This window comes from Cuculus canorus, chromosome 4, assembly GCF_017976375.1.
Source record: "Cuculus canorus isolate bCucCan1 chromosome 4, bCucCan1.pri, whole genome shotgun sequence".
NCBI classification, from domain to species: Eukaryota; Metazoa; Chordata; class Aves; order Cuculiformes; family Cuculidae; genus Cuculus; species Cuculus canorus.
In genome coordinates, this window is record NC_071404.1 from 25,153,520 (window position 1) to 25,180,617 (window position 27,098).

The following is a 27,098-nucleotide window of genomic DNA, read 5'->3' on the forward strand; positions in this document are numbered from 1 at the left end:
TTCCTTTGATGCATATATATGTGCCCTCTAATTTCACTAAAATTCTGTAGATCTCTGGGAGACATACTTTCATTCAACGGCAGGTGTCATTAAGTCTGAGGTTGAAATGTCCCGAAGTGGTACGTGGCTCTACCTTGGCAGAATGTTTTCATTTTTCTCAGAAAGTCAGCCACACAATAAATCTCATAGTTCAATAAAAATATGTACTTTGAAATAACAGAACTTTATTTCTTATTACAAAACTTCAGTCATATGAGATATTAAAATTAATTGTTTCCCCATATCCTCTTAATGAAACTCTGTTGCTTCAGCAAGTAGAAAAAGAGGATTACACTGCTGTAGGCCTGACCAAATGGTCAATGGTCAGAAAATCAGCAACAAAAAAGTAGTTGTAATTAGTCAACAATTTATTACTTTGCAGTTTATTAACTAAGAGACAGTTCTTTATAGTTAATGACTTTGCGTATGTACCTGCAAATCCTCTCCATTAATGCATGTTTACATTTACTCCTAAGCACAGGTGCTCACCTTTTCCATTAATTTTACTCTGTTTTGTAGTCCTGACCTCTGTCATCTTAACAAGTCAATATAATGATTCAGCACAGAATAAACTGACTTTTGTGAAGTATTAAATTCATTTAATGTATGCAGATGGACTGTGTAGTCTGATAGGTAGGCTTGATTCTTGGGCTTTGCTGTTTATATAGTTCAGTACATATGCAAGTATATATTTTAATTCCTTGTGAGCAAGACAACAGTGAATGGCTGCAGCACAAAAACTGATCCAAACCATAAGGCTGTTCCTGGAGGTCTCTTGGAGACGAGACCAGCAAATCTATTGAATAGTTATGGTAGGTTTCATACAACAGAACTATGGGTTGCATATTCCTGCTTCACGTGATTTCCTTTCTTTCTCACCCGAGTCCTGTGAACACATACTGAGACATGACAACTCTTGCACAATTCATGGGGCAGCTTTGTTATATATACTCTGTTTTACTCTCAGTAATCCAAAGAAATGTATGTCAAGCAGTAATATGCTTACATGGTATCTTAAAATACTCAGAACTGTTAACAAAAGGCTAAATACATACCCTTAAAAGAGACTACTCTGTCTGTACCATCTCCAAGTTTCCTGTGTATAGTTCTGTTATCAGTTTGAGTAAATGAATGCATATGCATGCACCAAGGGTAAAGGCATTTTAAAGCACTTTGAAAAGGACTAGTAACCATTCTTTCACATTTAAAAAAGTAACTGACATAATATAAATGGAAGTCAATTCAATTTTTTTATTATTTCCATAATGTGTATTTATATTCCTTTTCCAATTTATGCATTTTTGTGGGGTATGTCATGCTGGCTATTAAAAGTCATTGAGCTTTGAAAGGGTAATTCGTTTACTTCAGCAGCAAATGTAGATTCAGTAACAGTACTTCATTATTCATAGAGGAGAACTAGAGCATGGAGCAGTTTGTCAATTTTAAAATGTTTTTCTCAGTACAGTGTTCCTTCAAAGGGCAAAGTAATGAATCATAAATTAACAAACATCAGGTTGACTAAGTGTTCTTTCTTTTCGTCTCTTTGTCTCTCTCCTTTTCTCCTGCACCATGTGCTCAGATTGGTTCTCTCCTCTGTTTCGGACTACTTTGCAGCAATGTTCACTAATGACGTAAGGGAAGCAAGACAGGAAGAAATCAAGATGGAAGGTGTGGAGCCAAATGCATTATGGGCTCTGGTCCAATATGCATATACAGGTAATTAGAATGGAAATAGGAATTTCATCTAATGAATTGGCTTCCCGTGAGCATTATATATTCCATTACTACATTTCAAATGCTCTTTAGAAATTATTGGTCACATGATTTAATTCCTTATAAATAAATTTTAAAAAATCATCATTTCCTGGTAGGATACAGTTTCTCTGATAATACTATATTCTGTTATTTAACAAATTATGTGAATATTTTAAGTGTATCATGTCTGACAAAGAAAAGGAATACTATTAGGATTCCCTTTTCTTACATCATTATAGGTACTAATTTTGAAAAGCTGGTTATCTGTTGCTGAGGATGATGTTTGCTGTCTTCTGTTCCGCTATGTCATCTGTAAATAATGCTGTTGCCTCTGATTTTTGGGGAATTTAACAAACGATAAGAGCAAAATTATGTGATCTACTTTTTAATGTTACTAGGTCGCCTTGAATTAAAAGAAGATAACATTGAGTGCCTGTTGTCTACAGCTTGCCTTCTTCAGCTCTCTCAGGTTGTAGAAGCATGCTGTAAATTCCTAATGAAGCAGCTTCACCCATCGAATTGCCTTGGAATCCGATCTTTTGCTGATGCACAGGGATGCACCGACTTGCACAAGGTGGCTCACAATTACACTATGGTGCGTTGTTAAGTCTCCTCCGCTTTATTTAGTAAGGAAAATACAGAATGTTTGCCTGAATAGTATACTAATATTTTTCCCCTAGAAAGCCTTGATCATTTTCCAAGCAAGAATGCACATATGTTCCCATGAAGAGAAATGGCAAAATAACTATAAAGTTGCTGGTTTAGAGTTGGAAGGAAATAAGCAAACATTAATGGTAACAGTAATGGGATTTTCTGATATGTAAAGTAATTCAAAAGCTTGTTCTTATTTCTGTCAGTCAAAAACTACAGACTTAGCAGTAGGCAAGCTGCCATCATGTATTCCAAAATAGCACATTATTAAATGAAACTGCAGAATTCTTTTTTTGTAATGAGCTGGAGTAATCGAGTTTCATGTTATACCTAGAGTGAATGCGGGCATTCATATAGATTCTACATCATCCTTTATTTCTTAGAAATGGGATGTCAGGATGGCAGCAAGCAATTTATCTTGGGCTAGGCAACATGGGACTAAATACAAATTTGCCAATGATATTTTCTGAGTTAATTTATAGAAAAACTGACCTGCCGACTTAATTAACCTTCATCTTCTTAATGGTCATCGTTTATTTTAAAGTAAAAAGTTCTTTTCCTTCTCACAAGCGTATTTTAGTAATGTTATCAGCAGAAGGCAGCAGGAGAATTATCTCTGATGCAAATTCATCTGTTCTTTGCAGGTTTGTGAGGCGTGGTTTTGTTTTCTTGATGAAATTTCACCTATGTAAGCTCTTGGGACCTGAATGAGGGCATGTAGATACTGCATAAGAGATGTGGAAATGAAGATAATACTTAATTTGCTTGTGGGGCATGGCATCACATTGCCATTAAGTTTTTGGCCTAGATCCAAGAGGAGTGATTTCTGTCTTGTAATTACTATTAGAAATCCATGGGTTTGCCTTTTGCCACCTTAATCTGTGCTGGGTTTAAAACTCCTTTTTTTAAAGTTTATTTCTTCTTAGCTTAAAATAACGTAATTTAGTATGCTTAACAAGTTAAAATAGCTCTTTTTTTTTATATGATATAATGTTCTTCGTAGGTGGTGTATTTAAAATCACATTCACACTGAATTTTACCAAAACAGGTCAATAGTAGTGTACAGATTGTAACTTACATGTTTCTATTCTTGATCTTCATTATTGCTCAAGCAAAAGTAAGGAGAATGTAATTATGTAGACACTCAGATGAAACAGTAAAGATAAACGTGGTTTATGGCTTTGAGGAATATTAGAATTAATGTTGAGCAAGGCAGGATACAAAAAGTACGCAAAAAAGAGAACTTTCCTCCTTTTATCTATTTGTTCTTTTTCAGCATACATGTATACTTTGGTCCATGCTATTATCATGTCTCTTAAGTGGACTGCCAAGATCAAACAGTAATAAATCTTAGAGTAATGCATCTTTAAAGATGAATGTTAGGGATTATAGTGCTTTATTTTGACTGGCAATTCAAGACTTGTTTAGTGGCATAAAGGGGCTGTGAAGTTTCTAATAGCCATTCTTCTACAGCACCTATCTTTCTTTTGTTCACACCACAGGAAAATAGTTCTGTGCCTTTTGCCCGTTGTTTACTTCAGTTGTGAAATTGTTGCTTTTAAGGCTTTGACGTGGATGAAATTTAAATTAGGTGGATTTTAAAAAGCCATTTTCAAAACTAATTAGTTGTTCTAGATGAATTCTTCCCAAGGCCTCTTTTAATGTTGTTTAGTTCCAACAGAGACATGAAATTGAATTTTAGTAATAATGAGTAATAGAGAAGCAGCTTCTTTAGTTTGAAATGAATGTTGCTATGGAAACTGCATAGAAATGTATAGTCCAATTGGATCTTCAATTAAAATAAATCCCCAAGTAATTTCATTTGTTTAAAAGCTGTTTGAAATAAGAAAATGTTCAACAGTAGTAAGTGCTAGCTACTTGATGCTCGTTCCATTAAGTATTAGAGTGTAAGGTTAAGCGCATCTGTACTACCTGGAAATTCTGTTTGGTAAAGCAATGAATTATTTGCAGTGGGCAGCATAGAACAGTGGGGGATTATACAGAGTATATTGTATACTTCTGGCTTTTCTGTGGAAACTTGGTTCTTTTAAAGCACTTGAAGTAGAAGGTAATTAATAATATAAAATACTTACATTTTAATTTGAACATGTACATAAATTTCTGTGAGTTTTTCTTTTGCTTTGACAGGAAAAAAAATCAGAATGCGATATAACTGCTTTTCTGCAAATAAAGCAGCTTGTCAGGTTTAACAGGTTTTATGACACATACTGTAATTTGATAAACATCTTACCTGCTTCATTAAAATAGTTCTTTACATGAAGACTGGAAATTCAGAGGAAATGAACATTCGGTTAAACTGAACCACCAATCCCAGTAGGCCTCTGTCTGCTAATAGACCTGCTTTGTCTGGATAATGTTCATTAGTGTCACTGGAAAACATTAGCATGATTTTATAGCATGATTTTAATTGCATAATACAATGCAATTGAAAAAAATTAATAAGAAGGATTTGATGCTGCGCTTCTTCATATTAAAGATGTAGATATATGTTATGCTAAAAGGACTTAAGTGTTGCATTACTTTATTGCTTACTCTTGACAGTTGATAAGTTGTATTTTTAGAGGACAGTAATTTTTAAGTATCATCAAAACAGGTCTATTTTTTCACATTGCAAACTAAAGCTTGAAAAATCCTCAGGGTGCATTAGGTGAAACATGAAATAAACTGAAGTGATCACTTATGAATTTAATGCTGTATAAAGAGCAACTGTGATTTTTATGCATCAGGGATATAAAATACAGTTGATAGAATCATGATCTGTATCTAGGTAAAGGTATCTTTTACAAAGGTTATCCTGTTTTGCTGTGGTTTATATTTAGTATTGGGGTCATACAATTATAAATTTAGGAATTTTATTAGACTGGCCAGTAGTGTGTGTGTCACTTTAATTTGTAAAGCCTTTTTGAACAAAGTGCTTTCTCTGCAAAAGAAACACCCCTTTTTTTCATCCTGTTTCTTTGAAGCAGTTGATAATGTACCTTGAATTAAAACTAATAGCTCTTCTTTCACAAAGAAATAAACCAAAGAGAAGTTGAGGAAAAGATAGCCGGTGTATCCAGAACATGAAATACTTAACAGTGAATCGTGAGGTGTTCTTAGGCAAGTGTCAGTAGGTTCTTCAGTAGCCAGATCTTTAATTTCCTAATTACAACCAAAAAGAAAAGCATCCATGCTAAACATTATACGTGATAATGTCTGAGTTAGTCCCTGCGTTTACAGCTTTGTAATATTTGTTGCTCAGCTTTTCACACGTAAAGCAGAGTGAAAAGTCATGTTGATTTTCATCAGAAGCCTTCAGAAGTATGCGAGCAGAGAAGCGTTACAAGATTCAGATAACTTTGATTTTGGACTTTGCATGATTTCTGAGCACAGACAATCACTATGTGTAAGAAGAAAAACTTGGAGAGGATAGAGTAACAGATTGAGGTCAAGCATAGAAGCTAGGAATTTTGCAGAAGCATAGAAGTGGGACACTTAGACTTGCTTTCGCGTGTAAGGCAGGAGTTGGGCAACAAAAAAATCATTGCAATATGGACTTTATGATTTGGGAAGAGGAAGCAAAGAGATATAATTTGTCCTCTTTTTCTTGCAACAGACAGGATGGTTTGTCTCTTGCTAAGGGGAAGCACGAAAAGGGGAGAAATGTCAGTATTTTTTGTCCACAAAGGGCCTGACCCAAGGATTGTGTTAGTACCCAAAACAAGGATTTTGTGTTCTTGCACCTGAAATTGCAATCCAAAATATCCTGCTCAATAATCATCTGACTTGGAAAATACCCGTTCACTTCTTTTCACCTGTGAAAATCCAAGATAATTCTGTCTTTCAGGTTCCCTAAGTTCTGCTTAGCGCTAGCACAATAGATCTGTACTGCCTTGGCAAGACTAAAGACGTTTCTGCATGCTGCCCACCCTGTTTTAGAATCAAAAAACAATGCAGGGAGATGTCAAGCTGCAGTGGTTGTACTCTAAACAAACTCTGGGCACACTGAAAGCATTAGGTCGGTTTTTCACTTAATTCTGACTGGAAGCGAAGTAGCTGCTGTCTAGCATCCATCTAACCACTAATAGCTTAGCAGGAGGTCAGATAGCTCAGCTGTCCTTAGTGAATTCATGCCTCAGTTGGCCAGCTGACCAAAACGGCCAGTAAACAAGACTACATTCCCCGTTTGTTCTCATATAGATCCCGTGAGTCAAACACCTCAGATTCAGATTTTAAACAGGGACTTGTGGTTAGAGCTGCCTGTTAGGCTGCCCCAGAGTACAGTCCTTCCCAGCCTGCAGGTGTGCTGATGCTCTTCAGTGTTCTATTCCTTCTGACACAGTGTAGAGGGAGACGAACCATCTCACTGGATCCCACAGTAGGGATTCAGTACCACTTAGAAATAACCATCATATGGCTTATCTTTTATGTGCTCCCAATATTTATTTGCTCTGTATCAAGTCCTAGGGAGACCTGTAGTATAATATCAGTATTATTCACTCTGCAGTTGCTGAAGGGTAAATTTAAGGTTATGATTGAGCACAGGGACTGTGTTCCTGCTTTAGCCAGTACATAAACCTCAGGCTACTCGTTTGATAGTTTCCAAGGTCTTTGAGGAGCTAATTTTGGAGCTGTGAAACTGATTTTTTACTTCCAGGACCAAAAAGCAGGAGATTAAAACTGCAGACCATTTGTTCTCTGAAATACCCTGTTCTTCCACAGAGAGTTCCCATAAGAAGAAAAAAAGAAAAGGCTAATGAGGAGGTTAAGAATGCTAGGAGATACACTGGCTCCTCCTTTTTGTCTTCGGAATCTGTCTGTAGAGGAAGAGGAATTGTCAGATTCTTGATTATTAAAAAACCCAGACATAGGCCAAAGAGTGGCTGTATTCCCAGTGGAATGCTTTGATCCTATGCTCCAAAGGAGTCTCTGCTTTAAAAACAGAATGGGAGCAAGAGGAAGTTGAACTTGTTCCCATCTGAAAGCAATTGTCTGCGAGCAACAAGAAGGAAAATCAGGCCTTTTACACACAGCTGTTGAAGTGATGAAATCCAGTTAGAAAAAAAGCTTTCCAAAGAGGATCCCTGACTGACTTACACAAGAGCAGCTTGTCGTTGCCTTCAGAGACAAAAGAAACTTTCCATGCAGGTGCTTTCCCCTTCCTCTTCCTGTGTTCTGGATAGACAATATGGGAAGTTTACAGTAGGATTGGCTTTTCTCTTTGTTGGTGCTCACTGCCTGTTTGTCTAGCAAAACTAAAAGCACAGTTCCGTCTTGCATACTCTCTGGGACAAAGAATCAACAAAAAAAACAGCAGTGGAAAAAATTAACTTATTGGAATCCGAATTTCTGTGAACTGCATGTTTAAACTCTGGAAATAATTTTGATTGTTTTTCAGCTTCAGTTTTACTCCCAAGCATTCAATATCAGAATAAAATAAATAACAGTGCATGTGTAGTGCTATTGAATATTGGGATGGTCCTCTCATTTTTTTTATTCCTGTATTTGCTCATTTTCTTAACATTCATTTTGTAATAGTGACGTAAATTAAAGAGGAAAAGACAGTTCTATGTCACAGAATCACTAGGTTGGAAAAAACCTCTAGGATCATCAAGTCCAGCCATTCTCCCTTCTAATCTCTTACAGTTTTCACTTGGAAGTACTAATTTTATGTAGCCAATTGGGTCTCTCTGCTAGGAAAACTTTTAAGATATTAAATGTAAAATTTTCCTTTCCAAATTCTATCAATACAATTCTAATATGCACAGATAACACTTTAAATTCTTTTCCTATTCAACTTCAGATTTACATGTGGAGTGGAGTCATTTTGATCTTTCCCTTAGGTGCCTTGTAGTGGTCTTACGCATGTGTGGCTTTTATGTCAGGTGAACTTGTTTACTCCTCATTCGTTTTTTCCTCTTTGCTCAGCATTCTTTAATTTGTTCATATTTTTGGAGTACTGAGGCATAGCTTTGAAATTAATTAGATTAAGTAATAAAAAGGAAGAATTGTTACTAGTTTTGCTTTGTTGTCACAATGTTCTTTGCATATGCAATGCCAAACTGTACTGTATGTTGTTGCTGTAATTTTTTATACTAAATTCATACCTGTTTTGCAGTGCAGGTCCTGCTTCAGCTCCCAAGTTTGTCTTACTTTTTCTACAACATGTATGTGCTTCTAATCCAGAGTTTTTTTCATCAGTCTGCAATTCTTTCTTTTTAAATCATTAAACAAGATGGAAAATAAAGCTAATTTTAATATTAGGCCTAGTTAGACTTCCCTATCTGTGGATCTAATGCACTTTATCCTACAGCTATTTTGGAGGTACCTGTGACGGCAGAGCAAAACCAGCACCCTGCTGGTTATCAACAGTGCTTTTGCTAAACTGTCAAGCAGTTTCATTGTCACAAAGCTACTTTCAGTTTGGAGTATGAGGCTAACTGCATTTTGAGCTACCAAAATATAATAATGCATTGTGATTCATAGACTACTTTTCCTTTCCTTTGCTGCCTCGTAATGATGTATGGGGAAAGAAGATAGACACAATCTCACCCTTTTCTGTTACATTTAGGTTTCTCACTGTAAGTTCATAGTGCTTATTATGATTTTACACAAGTTTCTGCTGTTTCTACCTAAGTTCATGACAATTCTTACAGAACATTCTGCAAGTCTTAGTATTCTGAAGTAGTAGGACACCAATGTCAGAAATGTTACAGACTGTGACTTTCCTGCTTTGAAGTAAGGATTTGTTACTTGAAACGACAGAATGAAAGTTCGAAAATTCAATCCTATCAAAGTAATACTGTAAGGCATGTACTATATTGTGGATTCTTTGTATGTTTTGCTCCCCAGCCAATCAGATTAGCTGTAAAAACCCTACAAAATAGTAAAATAAAATAATCAATTTGAAGTCAACAATAGAATTATTAGTGTTGTTTATTTCCTCTGAAAACTTAACACCATAGTTCAGCAGTAATCAAAAGTTACAGATGCACCCAGTAGTTGTAGCATGTTGTGATCTTTGCGTGACAAAACATCGTACCTTGTATTCTACACTGTCAACAGGAACAAACTGCAACTTTTATTATTTTAAACTGTACTTCCGAAAGTTTTTCTTCAGTCTGCCATGCCCAGGTAGTAACCCCTACAACCTATTGCTGGTTTCTGTCCTTACATTCCCCTCAGTTGTTTCAGCGTATCTGTCTGTGGGACTGAGTGATAGAGGTGGGGAAATGATCAGCTTTAAACGTTTTCATTTTACTTCTCTTTTCTCCCAGGTCAGTTCTCCAGAGATATTTACTGGCCCACCTGAGAGATGGTGTGAAGGGAAGGAAATTAAGGAAGATATAGTAGGAGTTCCATCAAGTGTCTTCAAAGTATGATGTCACCTGTATGATAAATATTTTTCTTCTTCTTTTTCAGGAAAACTTCATGGAAGTAATTAGGAACCAGGAATTTCTATTATTGCCAGCCACTGAAATTGCAAAGCTTTTAGCAAGTGATGACATGAATATTCCTAATGAAGAAACTATACTGAATGCACTACTTACATGGGTTCGACATGATTTGGAACAGAGAAGGAAGGATCTCAGTAAACTCTTGGCTTACATTAGGCTGCCTCTGCTTGCTCCACAAGTAAATTGTTCAATTCCTCTCTAGTTTATAGTGGGCATAATGTCTACAGCATCAACAGTGACAAACCATAAAAGCTTCAGGTTTCTTAATGATTTGGATTCTTAGAGCTGCATATAAGGACTTAGCATGTTGTACAGGCATGGTGGCTTGTATCTTGAAAAATAAGTAGAATTCATAAACAGTACGAAAACTGAGTTTAGTTCATTCATAGTGATAAATCACATAAACAACATTCTGTGTATTACCTCTAATCTGGTATCCTCTTGCTGGATAGTAAGACTCACTAGCAAGCATTTTAGTATTAATAATTCCATACTGATTATTTTATGTGCAGTAGCAGGATTTTCTCCTGACATTGTAATTCACTTTTTCTAGAAACATAGTACAGTGTAAGCCAGTTGACCTGGAGGAAATCATTGTTTTGCTGAGCATTTAATTAACGGATAGCTAAGTAACCACTTCTGTTTTCCTTTTACTTAATGGACTGTAATTGAAACATCTTTAGAAACTGAAAGTACAGAATTTATCCCAGAAATATTTACCAAAATCCAATTATGTCCACTCAGTAACTGATAAGGAAAACAGCAAATTGAAATACAAAAGCAATATCATATTTCACTTATTGTTTTATCTTTAATTTTTCATGTCTTCTCCAAATGTATACTTATTTTATAATATATTTTTGTGTTGCCTTTTTATTTGTTACTTTCTTTAACAAATAAAAGTGTTAAAGCTGTGATTTTAATATGGCAGCAAATAGCATATTGAGTACATTGGTTTGAACTACCCAAAATAGTCTTAACATTTTCAGAATCATGTTTTGCTTCATGATCACATGACAGTAGGCAATCTGACAGCAAACATAACATAATGAAAAGGTTTCCAATTTTACGGTTGAAGGATTAAGGCTATATGAAAGAAATGAAATTAGAAAATTGAACAACTCGCTGAAATCAATAACATTGCAAGCAGAGATGCAAAGAAAATTAGATTCATACACTTAAAAAAAAACCCTTTTGGTAAATACTGTGAAACTGTAGCACTGGAAGCAAAAAATCTTAATGAGTTGTCTATTTTATTATTTGGGGTTTATGGATCTCTTTGTACACTGCATTCCATCATCTCTTTGGTGAATGCAAGCGGTGTCCTAAGTATTCATAAGTCTTTTTTTTTTTTTCTGTTACAAAGGCTAAAGATGAATATTTGTCAGCTTTTTAAGCTGTAAAGTGGCAAGTATTCCATCTCTGATAACAGAAAGGTTTCTGAGTTACAAGATGGGTTCAGCTTCCTTTTAGACAGAAATTCGTAGTACTTAAGTATCTCTCTCTTCATCAGGTTTCCAATGGCTACAGTTTCATGCTAACACGTTATTAGTAACTGCTCAGTTGTAAATGCTTTTAATACATGGAGCTATGTAAATAATAATAATTGGAAAAAAATTGCTTTCCTTAAATAAGCCCATTTCAAGCTCTTTGAGTGAAGAATATTAACAGAAAATGGTAATACAGTAGGTTTAGTCTCAAGAGCATGCATGTTTCTTGGGTACCAAAACAATTTTAGATTACATTTCTTTTTAACTGAGATGAAGTTGCTTTCAGATATTTCAGTTGCATCTTGTTGGTGCAAAACTCATACAGACACACACACGGTGTTGCTTCAAGGATTAAATGCTGCTTGTCTATCAGGAAAATATGTTGGAGGTCTGAAGTGGTCACGTGTACAAGCCCTAGTTTTCAGGCATGCGACTATGGATATGGAAAAGAACTATGCATGCAACAAGACCAGGCTGGATGGGGCCTTGAGCAGCCTAGTCTTGTGGGAGGTGTCCCTGCCCATGCCAGGGGTGTTGGAACTGGATGTCTTTAAGGTCCTTTCCAACCCAAACCATTTTATGATTCTATGATTCTATGACAATGTCCAATTAAGGACAGTAGTAATTCATAGATTTCTTCTTTAAACTGTGTGCATTTTTATAGCTTTGCATGCTGTCAATTAAAAGATGGCTTTTTGTTTACTATTTAATAATCACAAAATGTCCTCATGAAGTGACAAGTGATAAATGGTGAATCGGATCAAGAGAAGAAACAATGGGAAGTACTGAAAGTAAAGCTAGTTTACATAAGAGCATTTTAATTTGCTATTTTAAACAGAATCAGAACACGGGACAACTAGCAAAATACTGCAAAAGTTGGGCTCTCTTTTCTGAAAAGTCCCTGGTGAAGGGCTTTGAAAGTTTTATTTTTATTCTCTGTGTATATTATTTTTGGGTTTTGTCATAGTTGCTGTTGATTTCCCTGATACAGACATGTTCGATCTTAGCAGTTTGTGCTTACCTGTGTCTCTTCTGGAGCCTCGGATGTTGTATTTGCCACTTTTCAGTCCTAAGGCAGCTACAGGCCAGTGATATACACGCCTTATTATGCACAGCTATTTCATAACGAGCCCATTTAGTACTGATGACAAATTTCAATGACATCTCATTCTGGTTTATGAACTTTTGTATTTCTGACATTCACAAAGTGTTTGGATTTTGTTCAGAGACATTTGCCTTTTTCTCATTGTTCTGCCAACTGCCAAGCTCCCAGTGGGGAACTTGCCTTGCTTTTCTCTATTACTCAGGCCATGTCTTGCAGCTCAGAAAAAAAGTCAGTTTTCCAGACTTCTAATAATTACAGCTGGGATGCTCAACCTACTAATGTATTTTTCCAGCAGCCTGATAAAAAACACGGAGTACGAAAGTACTCCAGAATCTTTAAACTTAATAGCTTTTATTAGCAGTCTTTATATAACTTGAGTTTTATTTAAGTCAGATTTAAAATCTAACACTTGTCAAATTTACTTGCATCCTTGATCTTTATAATTTTTAACAAAGGCTTTTGTTGGTTGTTATACTTTGATCTGGGTCACTGTCAGGCTGAGGAACAGAATATATATTAAAATATTCATCCTGTGCCTGAAGCAGCTTTTATAGACCTGTGGATTGGGTGGATTTGTGGATTTAGGAGTAAAAGCATGAGGTTGAACTGACTTGCATACCAGGAGCCTGGTATTTCTTCCTTGGGACCATTAAGCTTAAATCATCCATTAAGATCAGATGACCGCCCTGGGTTTTTTTTGTTACTTAATGGCTTAGCTTAAAATGTGAATGTTTTGTTTCTTACAAATTCATCTTTACCCAGGTCTTTTTTTGGATGACAACTTTGACATTATATAGGTTTTTAACTGAGTAGTGGAAGTCTTTGGATAAAATGTTTTCTTGTAATCTTGTTTTTATTCTTCAGGTGGTTTACAGCAATACAACTTGTTTAATTTTCTTTCTTTTTTATAGTTTCTGGCAGATATGGAAAATAATGCACTCTTTAGGGATGATATTGAATGTCAAAAACTTATTATGGAAGCAATGAAGTACCATCTGTTGCCAGAGAGACGACCTATGTTGCAAAGTCCTCGCACCAAGCCTAGAAAATCTACAGTAGGCGTGTTGTTTGCAGTTGGAGGAATGGATGCAACAAAAGGTATTGGCTTTTATAGTGACTAGTTGGCGAGCTGTTTTGGTTCTTTCTAAAATAAATGTTTGATAGATGTTTTTACAACATGTTAATTCAAAAACTCAAAGATTATACAGTATATAATGTGAAACATCTTGAATGTATGCTGTTTATTAGGTTAAAAAAACCTATGTAGCTTTAATAAACATTTAGAAGCTAGAGTTATGATTGATCTGAAATTATCAGGGGAATTTCTGATTTCTGAGCAGTGAAATGTTGAATTGAGTAAAAACTAATCTTTATTTGCTTTGACAGAAGGTAATTTGGAAAAGGAAAAAAATGACAGAAAACGCACAAGGTGATCTACACATGCATTAAAAAAAACCAAAAATATGGGGTTTGACCAATTGTTAAATAGTTCTGTCAGAGTTAGTTGGATTTTCTTTTTTGTAGACATTTCAATACACTTTAATGGTAATTAGAAGGAACGTGTCACATTAGAAAAGTTACAGCAGAGAAAGTGTTCTGTTTCACTCATTTTAAAGTTAACACTTTTTAGTACTTCATATCACATAGCTTCATATTTTTTCTAATATTACAAAACAGTTTATTTCAATATATAATAGCATTTCACAAGGGTTATTTTATATTCCTAACAGTTGTATTCTTAAGTGCTTCATTCTGCAAAGCACTTACAAATCCTGCTTTTGTCTTGAAAAGCCCTGAGAAAGCCCTGCTTTATAGTGGTGCAGCTAATTTCTGAGGAAGCCAGAAAAGATTATTTGTATACATAGAATTCACAACATGCTGCAGGATGTCATGCTGTCTTGGAGGATCAACATATTGCTGAACTAAAAACTATATCCTAATAATTTAGCCCTTTTTCTTAAAAATATATAATTTGCATATTCATTGTCATTGCATATTCATTTGTCATTCAGGAGCTACAAGCATTGAAAAGTATGAACTTCGTACCAACATGTGGACTCCTGTTGCAAATATGAATGGACGAAGATTACAGTTTGGAGTCGCAGTCTTAGATGATAAATTGTATGTTGTTGGTGGCAGAGATGGACTGAAAACATTGAATACCGTGGAATGCTACAACCCCAGAACAAAAACTTGGAGTGTAATGCCACCTATGTCCACTCATCGTCATGGTCTTGGTATGTAGAGTCCTGTAAAGGCTGAATGTTTATTTTTAAGAAGTTATTTTTTAGGATTGCTCAAAAAAAAAATCAGAAATTAATGTAGGGTGGTAGAAACTGTTTTAATGCAGATTGCTTATTGAACATCTTTTCTCTTTCAGATTATATCCAGCATTAGCAACCAAAAGGAAATTTCTCTTTATTAGTTCTAAAGAATTTTTTGGCGCACACTGAATTGTCACTAGGAAAATGTTATCTTTTTTTCCCCTTACCCAGAAGTGATTGTTTTTCATATCTGGTTTTTTAGGAGTAGCTGTATTGGAAGGTCCCATGTATGCTGTAGGAGGACATGATGGCTGGAGCTACCTGAATACAGTAGAAAGATGGGATCCACAGGCTCGTCAGTGGAACTTTGTAGCTAGTATGTCAACTCCAAGGAGCACTGTTGGTGTAGCGATATTAAATGGAAAGTATGTGAAGGCAACTTCCGTTTTCTGTCTTGTTATTTTAAAATAATTAAAGGACCATCCTAAATGATTATTTTTTCTCTTGGTAGATACCTGTTGGTAGCATTAAGAACCAAGTTTCTTCATTCACAGGAAATGTACTATATTGGGTCAAGCAAGCTTCCCCAAAGCATCACAGTGTCCATCAGTATCACTTGTGAGACACCACCTCTATGGGCAAATAGTGACCATCTCCTTGTTACAGAAGGAGCAAATGGTTGTTCTCTTTCACTGAAACTCCAGTGATTTCCTGTTACTGTGGGAGCTTGAATAATCAACTTCCAAAATTACTGTAAAGTCACGGAGGAGTACTCATGTTATATTGCATGAACTCAGAACAGTTGAGCTGTGGCAGAATGAATCTAATCTGGAATGGTATCTGAAATGTGTACAGCTGTTTTTCAGTGAAAATATGCCTAATTCCTCATACAAAGCATATTCAGACAACTAGGTCATTTTATGCTGTAGTTACAGGAAATGGCTGGAAGTGACCTCAAGGAGATCTAATCCATTCCGCTACCCCAAAGCTGAATCAATTATATCTAAAACGCTCACAGCCAAACTGATTTGTTCTTAACCTCCAGTAGTAAAGTTTTGGTAACTTCCCTAAGCAATCTTCTTAACAATTAATACATCCGTAAAGTTCTCATGTGAAGTTTTAAATACCTTTTGCTGATTTATATTGTTTGTACTGTCCAATGTGTACATGGAAAACACATCTTTTCTTTCCTATTTGCAACAGCCTTTTGTATTTAGAGACATATGTCCCTTCAGTATTCTGTTACCAGGAGAATAACTCCAGCTCCAGTCTTTATTTGCAGGCCATGATTCCTAGACTTTCATTATTTTCCTTTGAACTAAGTGTAATTGTTCTATAGTACCCAAGATACACATGGTACTTCAATCAAGCTATTATGAAAATAAAGATCAGTTGGAATCACAGAATAATTTGGAAGGGACCTCTGAAGTCATCTGATCCAACACGAGCTCAAAGCAGGGTCAGCCTTAAAGTTGGATCCAGTTTCAAAGTTAACTGAGATAGCACAGGTCGTATCCGAGTTTTTAATATCTCGAAGGATGGAGATTCAACAGCCTCTCTGGACAGCCTGTTCCAATGTTTGACCACCATTGCAGTGAACATTTTTCTTCCAATATCCAACCGAAATTTCCTGTTTCCACTTGTCTCTTGTTCTTTCTTCTTTTACTGCCTTCCTCTGAAAATGATCTGTCTTCTATATAACCTTCCATTGGGTGGTTGAAGACAGCAGATGCCTCCGTAGCTGTCTCAAGAATTCTTAAGACTGCACAGAGACAGCCTCTCCCCCTATTGTCATATGTTCCACCTCCCTCACCATCTTAGTGACCGTCAGCTGGACATGATCCAGTATTGCAAGATCTTTCTTGTACTAAGAGCCCAAAACTGGACACACTATCCAGAAGCAATCTTAAATGTACTGAATAAAGGGGATCAGCTCTCTTTTCTTCAAGGGCATATTACTGACTTGTTGTCTGCCAGGACTTCCAAATTTATTTTTGCTAAGCCATCTCCTCCCCTATCAGCACCCAGCGGGTACTATCACATGGGAATATGCCATCGCAGGTACAGGACTCTGCATCTGCCTTTGCTGAACATCACGAGACTACAGTCAGCCCATCTTTCCAGCCTGTTTACGTCTCTCTGAATAGTAACCAAGCCCTCCAGCATATCAGCAACTCCCTTAAATTTTATATGATCATTAAACTTGCTAAGGCAGATTTCCGTTACATCTTTCAGATAATTAATGAAGACATTGAGCAGTATCAGCCACAGTAGCTGCCTGGGAGGAACACCACAAAGTAATCAGCTGCCAAGTGGACTTGATACTGCTGATACAAGTGCAGGAATGAGGGAAAATGCTTACTGGGTGTGGGAAGAAGGGATGAACTTGAACAACAAACAAGCAGAGTGGCTTGGGCTGCCTTGGAACTGCAGTCTCAGATGCCCAAGTTAAGTCTGAATCTTCCAACAGAGGGTCCCAGATGTGGTGAAAAGCAACAGAATTAAAGCCTCACGTTTCTCTATTATTAGAACATCACCTAGACTCTTAATGTAGGTAGCAACACTAGGTTTCCATAGCTTAAAAGCTGAAAAGTGCATGCAAATTTATTGTAATTCTTTACACTTTCTAGTAATGTCTGTCTGTAATTTGATATATTTCCAATGATTTGCTCAAAACTTTCATTTAGAGAAAATTATATCTCTTTCTTCTTGCCTGAAATATGAAATCATTGCATAAATGATCAAAACTTATTTTTTGAGGGGAGGTAAAGTGGGGGATTAATTTAAATGCTATGTTGCATCAAGTATTGGGGTTTAGTCATTAACTTTTTGGAACTGCAATGGGATTTTTCAGTGTCTTTCAGTGCATTCCTCACCTTAAACAAGTTTTGTTATTAAAAATGGAAACTTCCGTGGAAATGTATCTTTTTAAAAGGGTATTAAAATTATGACTGAGAACAATTAGGTCAACCATATTTACAAGATGTTTGCATTTAAGGTTGTTGGTTTTAAAAACCAAACAACAGTGTTTCTCAACTGAGGACATATGAAATAGTGCTTCATAGTAACTGCTGTAGATTGTTGACACTGTCATCATATAAAGTATGTAATGTTTATTTGATTATTTAATCATACTATAGCATGCTTAGGCTATGCGAGGATTTCATTTATGGTATTTCAGGCAATCTCTCAACCTGTACTTCTTATAAGAATCATTTTTGAGTGGCTTCTTTTCCAAATAGTAGTGCTGGGCTTTTCTGCTTCTAAGCATGAATTGCTCATAAACTCTATGCATAAACTCTTTATCAAGTTTGGTTACTTGATTAGTCTTAAAGATTCATCAGTGCTGGAGTGCTCCTGGAACCAATATTTTCCTTCTAGCCTTTCCAAAAAGTTGAAATCCTTCCTTAATACCAAATGCTAGAAATTCTTTTTGTTAGAACTGAGCAAACTAGGCCACCTAGTGGGTGTGAGGGCCCTAACACAGCGCTGTCATTCCTTAACTACAGCGCAGGTCCAAAAAACACCTGAATGCCACAGATGAGGCAGGGCAGAGTTGTTGTATGCATAAATCCATACTGAATTTCTCATTCTTATCTGTTAGAAATGCGCCTTTGTCTGTCAAGTCACATAAGTGCTTTTCAAAATGTTAGCTGTTTGCACAGTTTGGAACATAAATGCTTTGCTATATAATAAATCTCCTTTTAATTATTGTTGTTATGCATTGATCATGATAATAGGAAAAGATTGGAGCAAAATTGCATCTGAGTTTTTGCAACAGAACATTGTATTGAAAATTGAAAGTCTCCTAAACTCTTTTACAAACTTGAAAGTCTCAAACATCACTAGAAGTTTTGTCTTGTTTAGACAACATTTATTTACTGCTTTGTTTGGGTTTTTGTTTTACTTTGTAGGCTTTATGCAGTTGGTGGTCGAGATGGAAGTTCTTGTCTTAAGTCAGTAGAATGTTTTGATCCTCATACAAACAAATGGACCCTCTGTGCTCAGATGTCAAAAAGAAGAGGTGGCGTAGGTGTAACCACCTGGAATGGGTTCTTATATGCAATAGGTGGTCACGATGCCCCTGCATCGAACTTAACATCCAGGCTGTCAGACTGCGTAGAAAGGTAATATCCTGATGAAGGCATATCCTGCTAGTAATTCTAGTAGTGCTAGTCTATAGAGCGATTTATGGAAAAGAGCTGCAGGTAGAAACCCAGGGAAATAGCTGTGTTATTTTAGCGTGAGCAGAGGAAATTTATGATGTATAAAAACATACTGTGTATTCATGATATATGATTCTAAGTGTTCATCAAGTAATCAAGACAGATTATTTAAAACTAATTCTCTGTAATGCACTTCATCTAGGATTTTTTTTTACACGTCATTGAAAAAAACATGATTGATTAGTGAGAACAATTTGGAACTGAATGCATTTAAAAATGAAGCAGAATTTCTTTCACAAAAGTAGTCTGTATCAGTTCATATTATAACTCTTAAAGTAGTTAACAGTCTGGGTTTGTGGATCCTTAAACATTCTTTCATGTATTCCCTGATGACATTGGGAAACGGGCAGGTAATTCAGTCATTTTAAAGTTGGTATGTTTTTACATAAAGTTATTAATGAATGACTGTATTACAAATTGCCAAAGCACATGTGATCCATAAAACAATTAAAAATGACAGTAGATACTTCATAATGTAATGCATTACATCTTTGCTAGCATTTCAGGTATTTCTGAAATATGCTTTAATTTCCCCCCCCCAGCTGTATAACTTCTCTTCATTCCTGTTATCTCCTGACATTTAGAGTGACGATTCTTCACGCAACTTTTCCTTTCACTAATTGCTGGCAGATCTGATTCACTCTGTACCACAAAAAAGCAAAAAAAAAGCAAAACAAAACAAACCCACCACAAAACAGAGCTGTAGTTTTCAAACTTTTAGTGTCCTAATAGACCCCAAAAAATATAGTGTGGCCCAACCACTTAACATATGGAAGCTGCATGAAAAAGACCCTGGAAAGGTTTGCAAATACAAGGCTACATCTTAGCAAACAACAGATTTTTAGAGGAATCCAGATAATTAGAAGCCCAAGAGAAAGCAATAGATCCATCTCTCTTTCTGCATCAGTTTTGCCTGAAACTAAGTCACACAACACATAACGTTAATAGTGGGAGCCGTCCCTGCTTATGGCAAGGGGATTGGAGCTAGATGGTGTTGAAAGACCCTTCCAACCTAAGCCATTTTATGATTTTGCAATGCAGTTTGTCCTCGCACTTTAAGTGAGATGAAATTGAGGACCATCAACTTGATGGAAATAGTTTCTTTAAAAAATTTCCAGTTCCATAAAACCACACTAAGCTTCTGAGCATTTGTATACCGCTATATTTTGCAATAAAGTTGCTTTTCCCAGATAAATACATTGGTTTATAAGTTAATTATGAAATAATTTAAATTGAACAGTAAATTCTATATGTAGCTTACTAATCACATTCTTTCACTATATTATACCTCTATTTGCAGTATGTGTTTCAGGCAGTATTATCACATTATGATTATGCTTGCATGCATTTCTGTAGTATTTTCTCTAGAAAGCTACAGATAAAATTGTTTGAGCTGATTATATCTATGCTTTTCTTGCAAAAAAAATAAGACTAGAATTTTCCAAGTTTGTTTTTAGCTAGTGTGATCTTAGGATGGTCTCTTAGCTAAATAAATATATATTTTTTTATAGTTCTTTAAAGCCCTTCAGAACTCTGTGATCGCATCAGTTCTGCTTTAAGCATCTGCAATTTTAACATTGTCTCTTTCAGTCAGGTTAAAATATGTTTCTTGACATAGCAATGGCATGAACTCTGTGCAGTACTCAGTCTGACTCAGTTGATATTATTCTAGAGTCACATTTAAGTTTTTCATTGTAACCATCTGTTTTTTTCTGAGCTGGTGCTTCTGATGATATGGAGCAATGACTAAAGAAGTGCTGTAAATCATAATAAGGGGTTTGCATTTCCCCCAGAATTTTCTGGGGTTTTCGGTTTTGGTTTTTTTTTTTAAATGGTAATCTTGCCTGGCAAGTAACTTTCTGTAGTACCACACTCAACAGCCTGTGCTCCAACATGTAGTAGTTCTCCCTCAGAAGAGGCATTTGCTTTACTGTAGTGTAGCAGCAGAACTGTTTCTAGCATGGCACATTTACACATACAATAAGAACTGTATTAAGGCCAGCTGTATGTATATGTATGTATTACTGTATGGAAAGCAAGAAACGCAGCTAATACTGACTGTGTTACCAGATGACTAAAAGAAATATTTTCAAAGAGAATACGGGGCTGGGGGGGGAGGGGAGGGGAAGTCTTTTGAAATTAACACCCAAATCTGTACTGTCCTTCTGCTACCTTGAGAGCATCAAGTCCAGTATGTTTTTTATATTTTCTGCAATATTGGACACTTAAAATTCAGCTGGACAGAGTGCTGGGGCATCTTGTCTAGACTCTGCTTTTGCCAGGAACAGTTGGACCAAATGATCCTTGAGATCCCTTCCAACCTGGTATTCTATGATCCTGTATTCCCTGAATTTTGGCAACGGTTTTAGAGTGTAACACAAATTATCTTTTAGGTATGATCCAAAAACAGATATGTGGACTGCTGTGGCCTCTATGAGCATTAGCAGAGATGCAGTAGGAGTATGTCTTCTTGGTGACAAGCTGTATGCTGTTGGAGGATATGATGGTCAAACGTACCTTAATACCGTGGAGTCTTATGATCCCCAGACAAATGAATGGACACAGGTATAGTTTCTGATCAGACCGTGCACTGCTATGAATCTTGATGTTTCCAATGTGCCTATTTTTACAATAAGAATTTAAATATTCCTCATTGAAGAAGCACTTAATTACTATTCTGCTCTAAGTCTCTCTTTTTTCTTTGTGTACCCCCTTAAGATAATTTGTCTTGAACAGATAGTTATCTCCTAATAAACTGACCTTTTTTCTTAGGCAAGAGTACAGCTATTTCTTTGACAACTTCAGCTGCTGTTAGTAAAATATATTGACATGTTCCCCAAATTGTCATAAAGGGTTCTTGTTTACACAACTTCTTATTCTGAAGATAAATGATAAATGGAAGATTAGTTTTAGCTCTAATGTGCCTTCTGAGCAAGTTTATCAATTTCTTCAAGGTTTTGGTAATCTCTTCATAAATAACCCCTTCCTGATGGGAATGCTGTGTAGGGTGCGTGTGACTTTCAGGAAGCCTTTTCACATTCATTTTCACCCAGCTAAAAAAAAAAAAAATAATAAATTTACTGTCAAAGCTTCATTACTTTTACTTTTTTATGGCCCTAGGAATAAATAATAATATGGCTCTTTGTGGGAAGAGCACATACAAGGATATCCTGGGCGGGCTGTCCTTTGGTATCTCCTGCCATTTGTGATCCCTAAAGCATCTATATCCACAGAAGGCTGGCAGATACAGCACAGAATGTGTGGGAGACCAAGGCCCTTCTGGAGTCCAGTTGCAGGCCAGGATGAATGTCCAGTGTCAACTAGAATTGCACTAGCATTCAGGCAGCTGAATTCTGATCTGAATATGTTGTCCCAGTAGTAGCCCCAAACTGCTTATCCAAAGGGAACTGAAATGCTATCAAAATCTTTCAAACACAGAAAACTGAGCTGTCCATTTCTCCACACTTCACACTGCTGCAAGATCTTAAGGCATCTAGGATGCTCATCAGGGCTCGGGGCCTTCAGTGGCAGCCCTGGTAATCATAAGCCATAGCACTACCTGTCCTGCTAAAGAAAAGAAAATGTGTACCAGAGGAGAGAAACAGCTTCTTGCTGTTGCATCTAAATGAATCTCACATGATGTCTAGGTGGTAGCCATCTGTAGGTACCTTTGTATCCTTAGCCTTGACCCTTTATATCCCACTGAATCCCCTGATCCCAGTATACAGGACAGTTCTGAACGCTTCCTAGAGGGATTTCATCCACAGACAACTCAAAAGAGGGCAGTGGAATCTTCTAATCTTAAGTTTGTCAGAGGCACAGACAATTCAGGATAAGTCTGTTGTTCCTGGGAGAAAAAGAAATGGGGGAATTGGCATTAACACTCATTTTTGTCTTCGGGATAACCTCTGTAGCACTTAGTTTGCTATTCACACACACTCCAATAGTACGAAGTTTAAAAGGGGAAGCTAAGGTGAGTGTTAAAAACTACTCCCCTCTTTAGAAGTCCAACAGAATCTCAGCAGAAAAGAGTCTTTCCAGAAGTAACTTCTGTTTACAAAAAAAGAACAGACACTGAAAAATTATTCTGAGTTCAAGAACGCTTAACAGTATTTTATCAAATATTCTAGTAAAAAGGAGAGGTTGCCCCCTGTCATGTTTGGCATTTTCTGTTTGAGAGAGAAAAGCATAGTTTTGCCAACCATTACTCAGTAGTTGGACTGTCCAGCTCAAGTGTCCAGTTTGTACCATAACAAAGGATTCTTTTTCCTGTAATACTATGGAATTGAAATTATCACTAAATGTTGTTTCATATTGTTAGGGTTTGCTATTGCTTTCAAAGTGCTTCACTCCATCATATAAAATATCTTCACCTTTTCCGTGGGTTTTTATCCAAGTTTTGGAGCAAGTTGGTATTTTTTTAAGTCAAGTAAACAGGCTGTATGTGATCTTGTCACTCCACTGCAGCTGTACAACTATTATTATAAGCATTATCTAAACACTCATTTTTGGGAAATAAAAAACCAAAAATAGTTAAAGCTGACTGCATTTATCTCTTTATTTCTTTTTTTTTTTTCCCCGCTTACAGGTTGCACCGTTGTGCTTAGGAAGAGCTGGAGCATGCGTTGTGACTGTAAAACTGTAAACTATTTTCTCTATGAAGTGACATTCTCCTCAATAGACTGGGACAAATTCTTTTTCCCTCAAGCAAACTACCAGTGCACCAATAAACAAGAGGTGCAGGATATCTACTACAGTGAACTGTTTGGTCTTAAGCTAACATGTACATGTACATGTTGTTCTTATGGACTAATATTAAGCACTTTTTTAAAACATCTTTGTTACCCACATGTTACAAGGATTCCATTTGTAAGAAAATCAGCTGCAACCAGCAGGTGGCTAGCAGAGGACTTCTGTTTAGGAAGTGCTAAGAAATGAGTGAACTCATTAGTGAACTTACTATAATAAACTGTTGCAGATCTAGGTCGTTGATTCTCCAAACATGCAGAGGAATGATGCTATAAATGGATATATTCCACTGATACTATTGAGTCTATCTCTGGGTGAAACAAGTTATAGGATTAGACCCCATATATTTGATTTGCCTATAATAACCTTGTTTTCCTATAGGTTTCTGAGCTATTACAATGCAGGCTGACAAACCAATGCAAACTATTGTAAATGGCAGATGTAACGCCTGCCTTGGAAATGAAGTTGTGTATTTTGTGAATCTTTTGCACTTTTATCATCATTGTTAGTTTAGCAAACTTTTTATTTAACCAAAGCCTTATTTTAAATATTGTCTTATTATGCCAGCAGGAATTTGCTATTTAATAGTTTCTGCCAGAGATTTTTGACATCCGGTGTACTTTTTGGATTTCCAAAGTTTTTACATGAGATGTGGAACTTCATACCTTTTTCTCTACTTTGATTCTTATATTTACTTTGCTATTTTTAAAGGATAAACTATAAGCATGAGTTATTGGAAGAATTCTAGCGTGTGATTGAAAGTTAATCAATTTAAGTTTAATATTTGCACTTTGGAATTTTCGAAGCATTCCATTACATCTTGACTAATTGCATTTTACATGAGGCTTTGCACTAATTTGAAAAGTATAATTTTATAAGATGAAATGAAACAATCGTCTGTCTTTCCAATAAGGTTACTTCAACATGTAAAGGGCCCAATCCTGCAAGACACTAAACTGCCAGTGTTTAAGTATGTTCAGCATCTTTTGTGTGGCTTGCAGGACTATGTCAAATTAGTTACCTTATTTAATTTGATAATGTTTTTCAGATACTTTATAATTTGCCTTTTGTGAGCCCTGTGCTGTTACATAGAATTGCTTTGAACAGTCTGAAAGTCTTTTTGTATTTGCTTTTCTGTGCCTGGTTCCTTATGTTTTCAGAGCAGCGGGTACGATGTATTTGTAACGGCAAATGGGAAGATGAGTGCTCATGGAATGTTTTACAGAAGTTTGAAGTATCCAGTATCCAAAGTCTTTGTACATTTGCGATTTTAAATGTGTTAACGCTCTCAGTGAACTATTTATTGTTTTAAAAGAAGTGACAAAGCACTGGGGCTGGCGATGAGACCTGTGCTGTTTGCAGTTGAATACAGATCAAATGAAATGCTGTGCTGTTGGGTTGGCACCTTTTTTCATCGAATCATAGAGTGGTGGTTGGAAGTGACCTTAAAGACCGTCCAGTTCCACCCACCTGCCATGGGCAGGGACACCTCCCACCAGACTGGGCTGCCCAAGGCCCCATCTAACCTGGCCTTGAACACCTCCAGGGATGGGGCATCCGCACCTTCCCTGGGCAACCTGTGCCAGTGCCTCACCACTCTCATGGTGAAGAAATTCCTCCTTATCTCTAGTCTAAATCTGCCCCTCTCCAGTTTATACCCATTGCCCTTCCTCCCGTCACTACAAGCCTTTACGAACAGTCCCTCCCCAGCTTTCTCGTAGCCCCTTCAGGTACTGGAAGGTCGCTATGTGATCTCCTCAGAGCCTTCTCTTCTCCAGCCTGAACAACCCAACTCTCTCAGCCTGTCCCCCTGTGGAAGGTGCTCCAGCCCTCCCATCATCTTTGTAGCCTCCTCTGACCTGTTCCGACAGCTCCATATTCTTCTTATGCTGAGGATTTTCCCTAGCTTCCCTTATCCGCTTCCTACACCCGTATCGACGGGAATCACTCACAAACGTTGTTACAAACGCGACCTTCCCCCTCCCTCCCTCCCTTTCCCTCCGCCCCGCCGCCTCGCTCCCGCCCCCTCCCGTCCGTCTCTCCCTCCCGTCCGTGACCAGGGCGACCGCGGCGCGCGCGCGGCCGACGCATGCGCGGAGGGGCGGGAGGGAGCGCCATGAAGGTGAGGCTGCTCGGGCGGTGTTGGGGGAGCCGCGTCTGGCTCGGCGCTGGGCAGGGCAGTAAAGGCCGCCGGCGCCCTGGGGAGGGGGGTCGGTCGGTCGGTCGGTCGGTCGGTTTGCGCCGCAGAGCGAGGGTCTGCGGAGCTGGGGTGCCCTTGCACCCCCGGAGGAATCTTTGTCGTTGGTTTACGACAGGTTTTATTAAATGCTTCCCCAAATCAAACTTCACTGGGGGTGCTGGTCCATGAGAAGCTCGACATGAGCTGGCAGTGCACACCCGCAGCCAGAAGGTCAACCATGTCGTGGGCTGCATCAAAAGAAGCATGGCCAGCAGGTCGAGGGAAGTGATTCTGCGCCTCTATTCCTTTCTTGTGAGACCCCACCTGGAGTATTGTGTCCAGTTCTGGAATCCTCAGCGTAAGGAGGATATGAAGCAGTTGGAACGGGTCCACAGGAGGGCTACAAACATGATCCGAGGGCTGGAGCAGCTCCCATATCAGGACAGGCTGAGAGAGTTGGGGTTGTTCAGCCTGGAGAAGAGAAGGCTCAGAGGAGATCTTATAGCGACCTTCCAGTGCCTGAAGAGGCTACAAGAAAGCTGGGGAGGGACTGTTTACAAAGACTTGTAGTGATAGGGTGAGGAGAAGGGCAGATATAGACTAGACATAGGGAGGAATTTTCTTCAAAATGAGGGTGGTGAGGCACTGGCACAGATTGCCCAGGGACGCTGTGGATGCTCCATCCTTGGAGGTGTTTGGGGCCAGGTTGGATGGGGCCTTGAGAAGCCTGATCTGGTGGGACATGTACCTTCCCATGGCAGGTGGGGTGGAACTGGATGGTCTTTAAGGTCCCTTCCAACCCAAACTATTTTATGATTCTGTGATCATTTTCAGATGGCTTTTGTGTTTGTGGCAGGCAGTACTCCTAGTTTTACACTTTTTGTGAGTAAAACGCAAATCCAGTGTGCAGAACAGCTCAGTCTGTGTCTGCTGAGGGAAGGAAGGGGGGCCCTTTGGGAAAGGCTCGCGCGAGACCACTAGTTGTTTGGGGGCACCAAATGATACCGAAAATGCCAGCAAATAAACTCTGTAAGACTAGTTTTGGAGTTTTAGAAAGCAAGCATCCTTTATCAGGCCTGGGCAGCACAAGGGAGTGATCTCCATCAATCCTGTGCAGCGGGACAAGAGCTGGGTACAGAATATATTTCTCACTTACAGGCATATGGATAAATTCTCCCAGAAA

The 27,098-nt window shown here is 37.6% G+C and overlaps 2 protein-coding genes across 9 annotated transcripts in view; both read left to right on the plus strand.

The window, feature by feature from the left end:
* Nucleotides 1-25,122, plus strand: part of KLHL5 (kelch like family member 5) — a 58,582-nt gene extending 33,460 nt beyond the window's left edge. For 6 of the 7 annotated variants that reach the window (XM_054064889.1, XM_054064888.1, XM_054064891.1 and 3 more), the window contains 9 exons: nucleotides 1,619-1,755; nucleotides 2,193-2,389; nucleotides 9,868-10,080; nucleotides 13,409-13,595; nucleotides 14,510-14,734; nucleotides 15,024-15,186; nucleotides 18,676-18,888; nucleotides 21,381-21,552; nucleotides 23,576-25,122. In XM_054064889.1, coding sequence (XP_053920864.1) covers nucleotides 1,619-1,755; nucleotides 2,193-2,389; nucleotides 9,868-10,080; nucleotides 13,409-13,595; nucleotides 14,510-14,734; nucleotides 15,024-15,186; nucleotides 18,676-18,888; nucleotides 21,381-21,552; nucleotides 23,576-23,632 — 1,564 coding nt within the window. In that variant the 3' untranslated portion in view covers nucleotides 23,633-25,122. The remainder of the gene's footprint in view (nucleotides 1-1,618; nucleotides 1,756-2,192; nucleotides 2,390-9,867; nucleotides 10,081-13,408; nucleotides 13,596-14,509; nucleotides 14,735-15,023; nucleotides 15,187-18,675; nucleotides 18,889-21,380; nucleotides 21,553-23,575) is intronic. The other variant, XM_054064887.1, reaches the window with a different exon arrangement.
* Nucleotides 25,123-25,797: 675 nt separating this feature from the next.
* The window catches only part of WDR19 (WD repeat domain 19), a 43,724-nt gene continuing 42,423 nt past the window's right edge, over nucleotides 25,798-27,098 (plus strand). For both annotated transcript variants that reach the window (XM_054064606.1, XM_054064607.1), the window contains exon 1: nucleotides 25,798-25,858. In XM_054064606.1, the coding sequence (XP_053920581.1) occupies nucleotides 25,826-25,858 (33 nt within the window). In that variant the 5' untranslated portion in view covers nucleotides 25,798-25,825. The remainder of the gene's footprint in view (nucleotides 25,859-27,098) is intronic.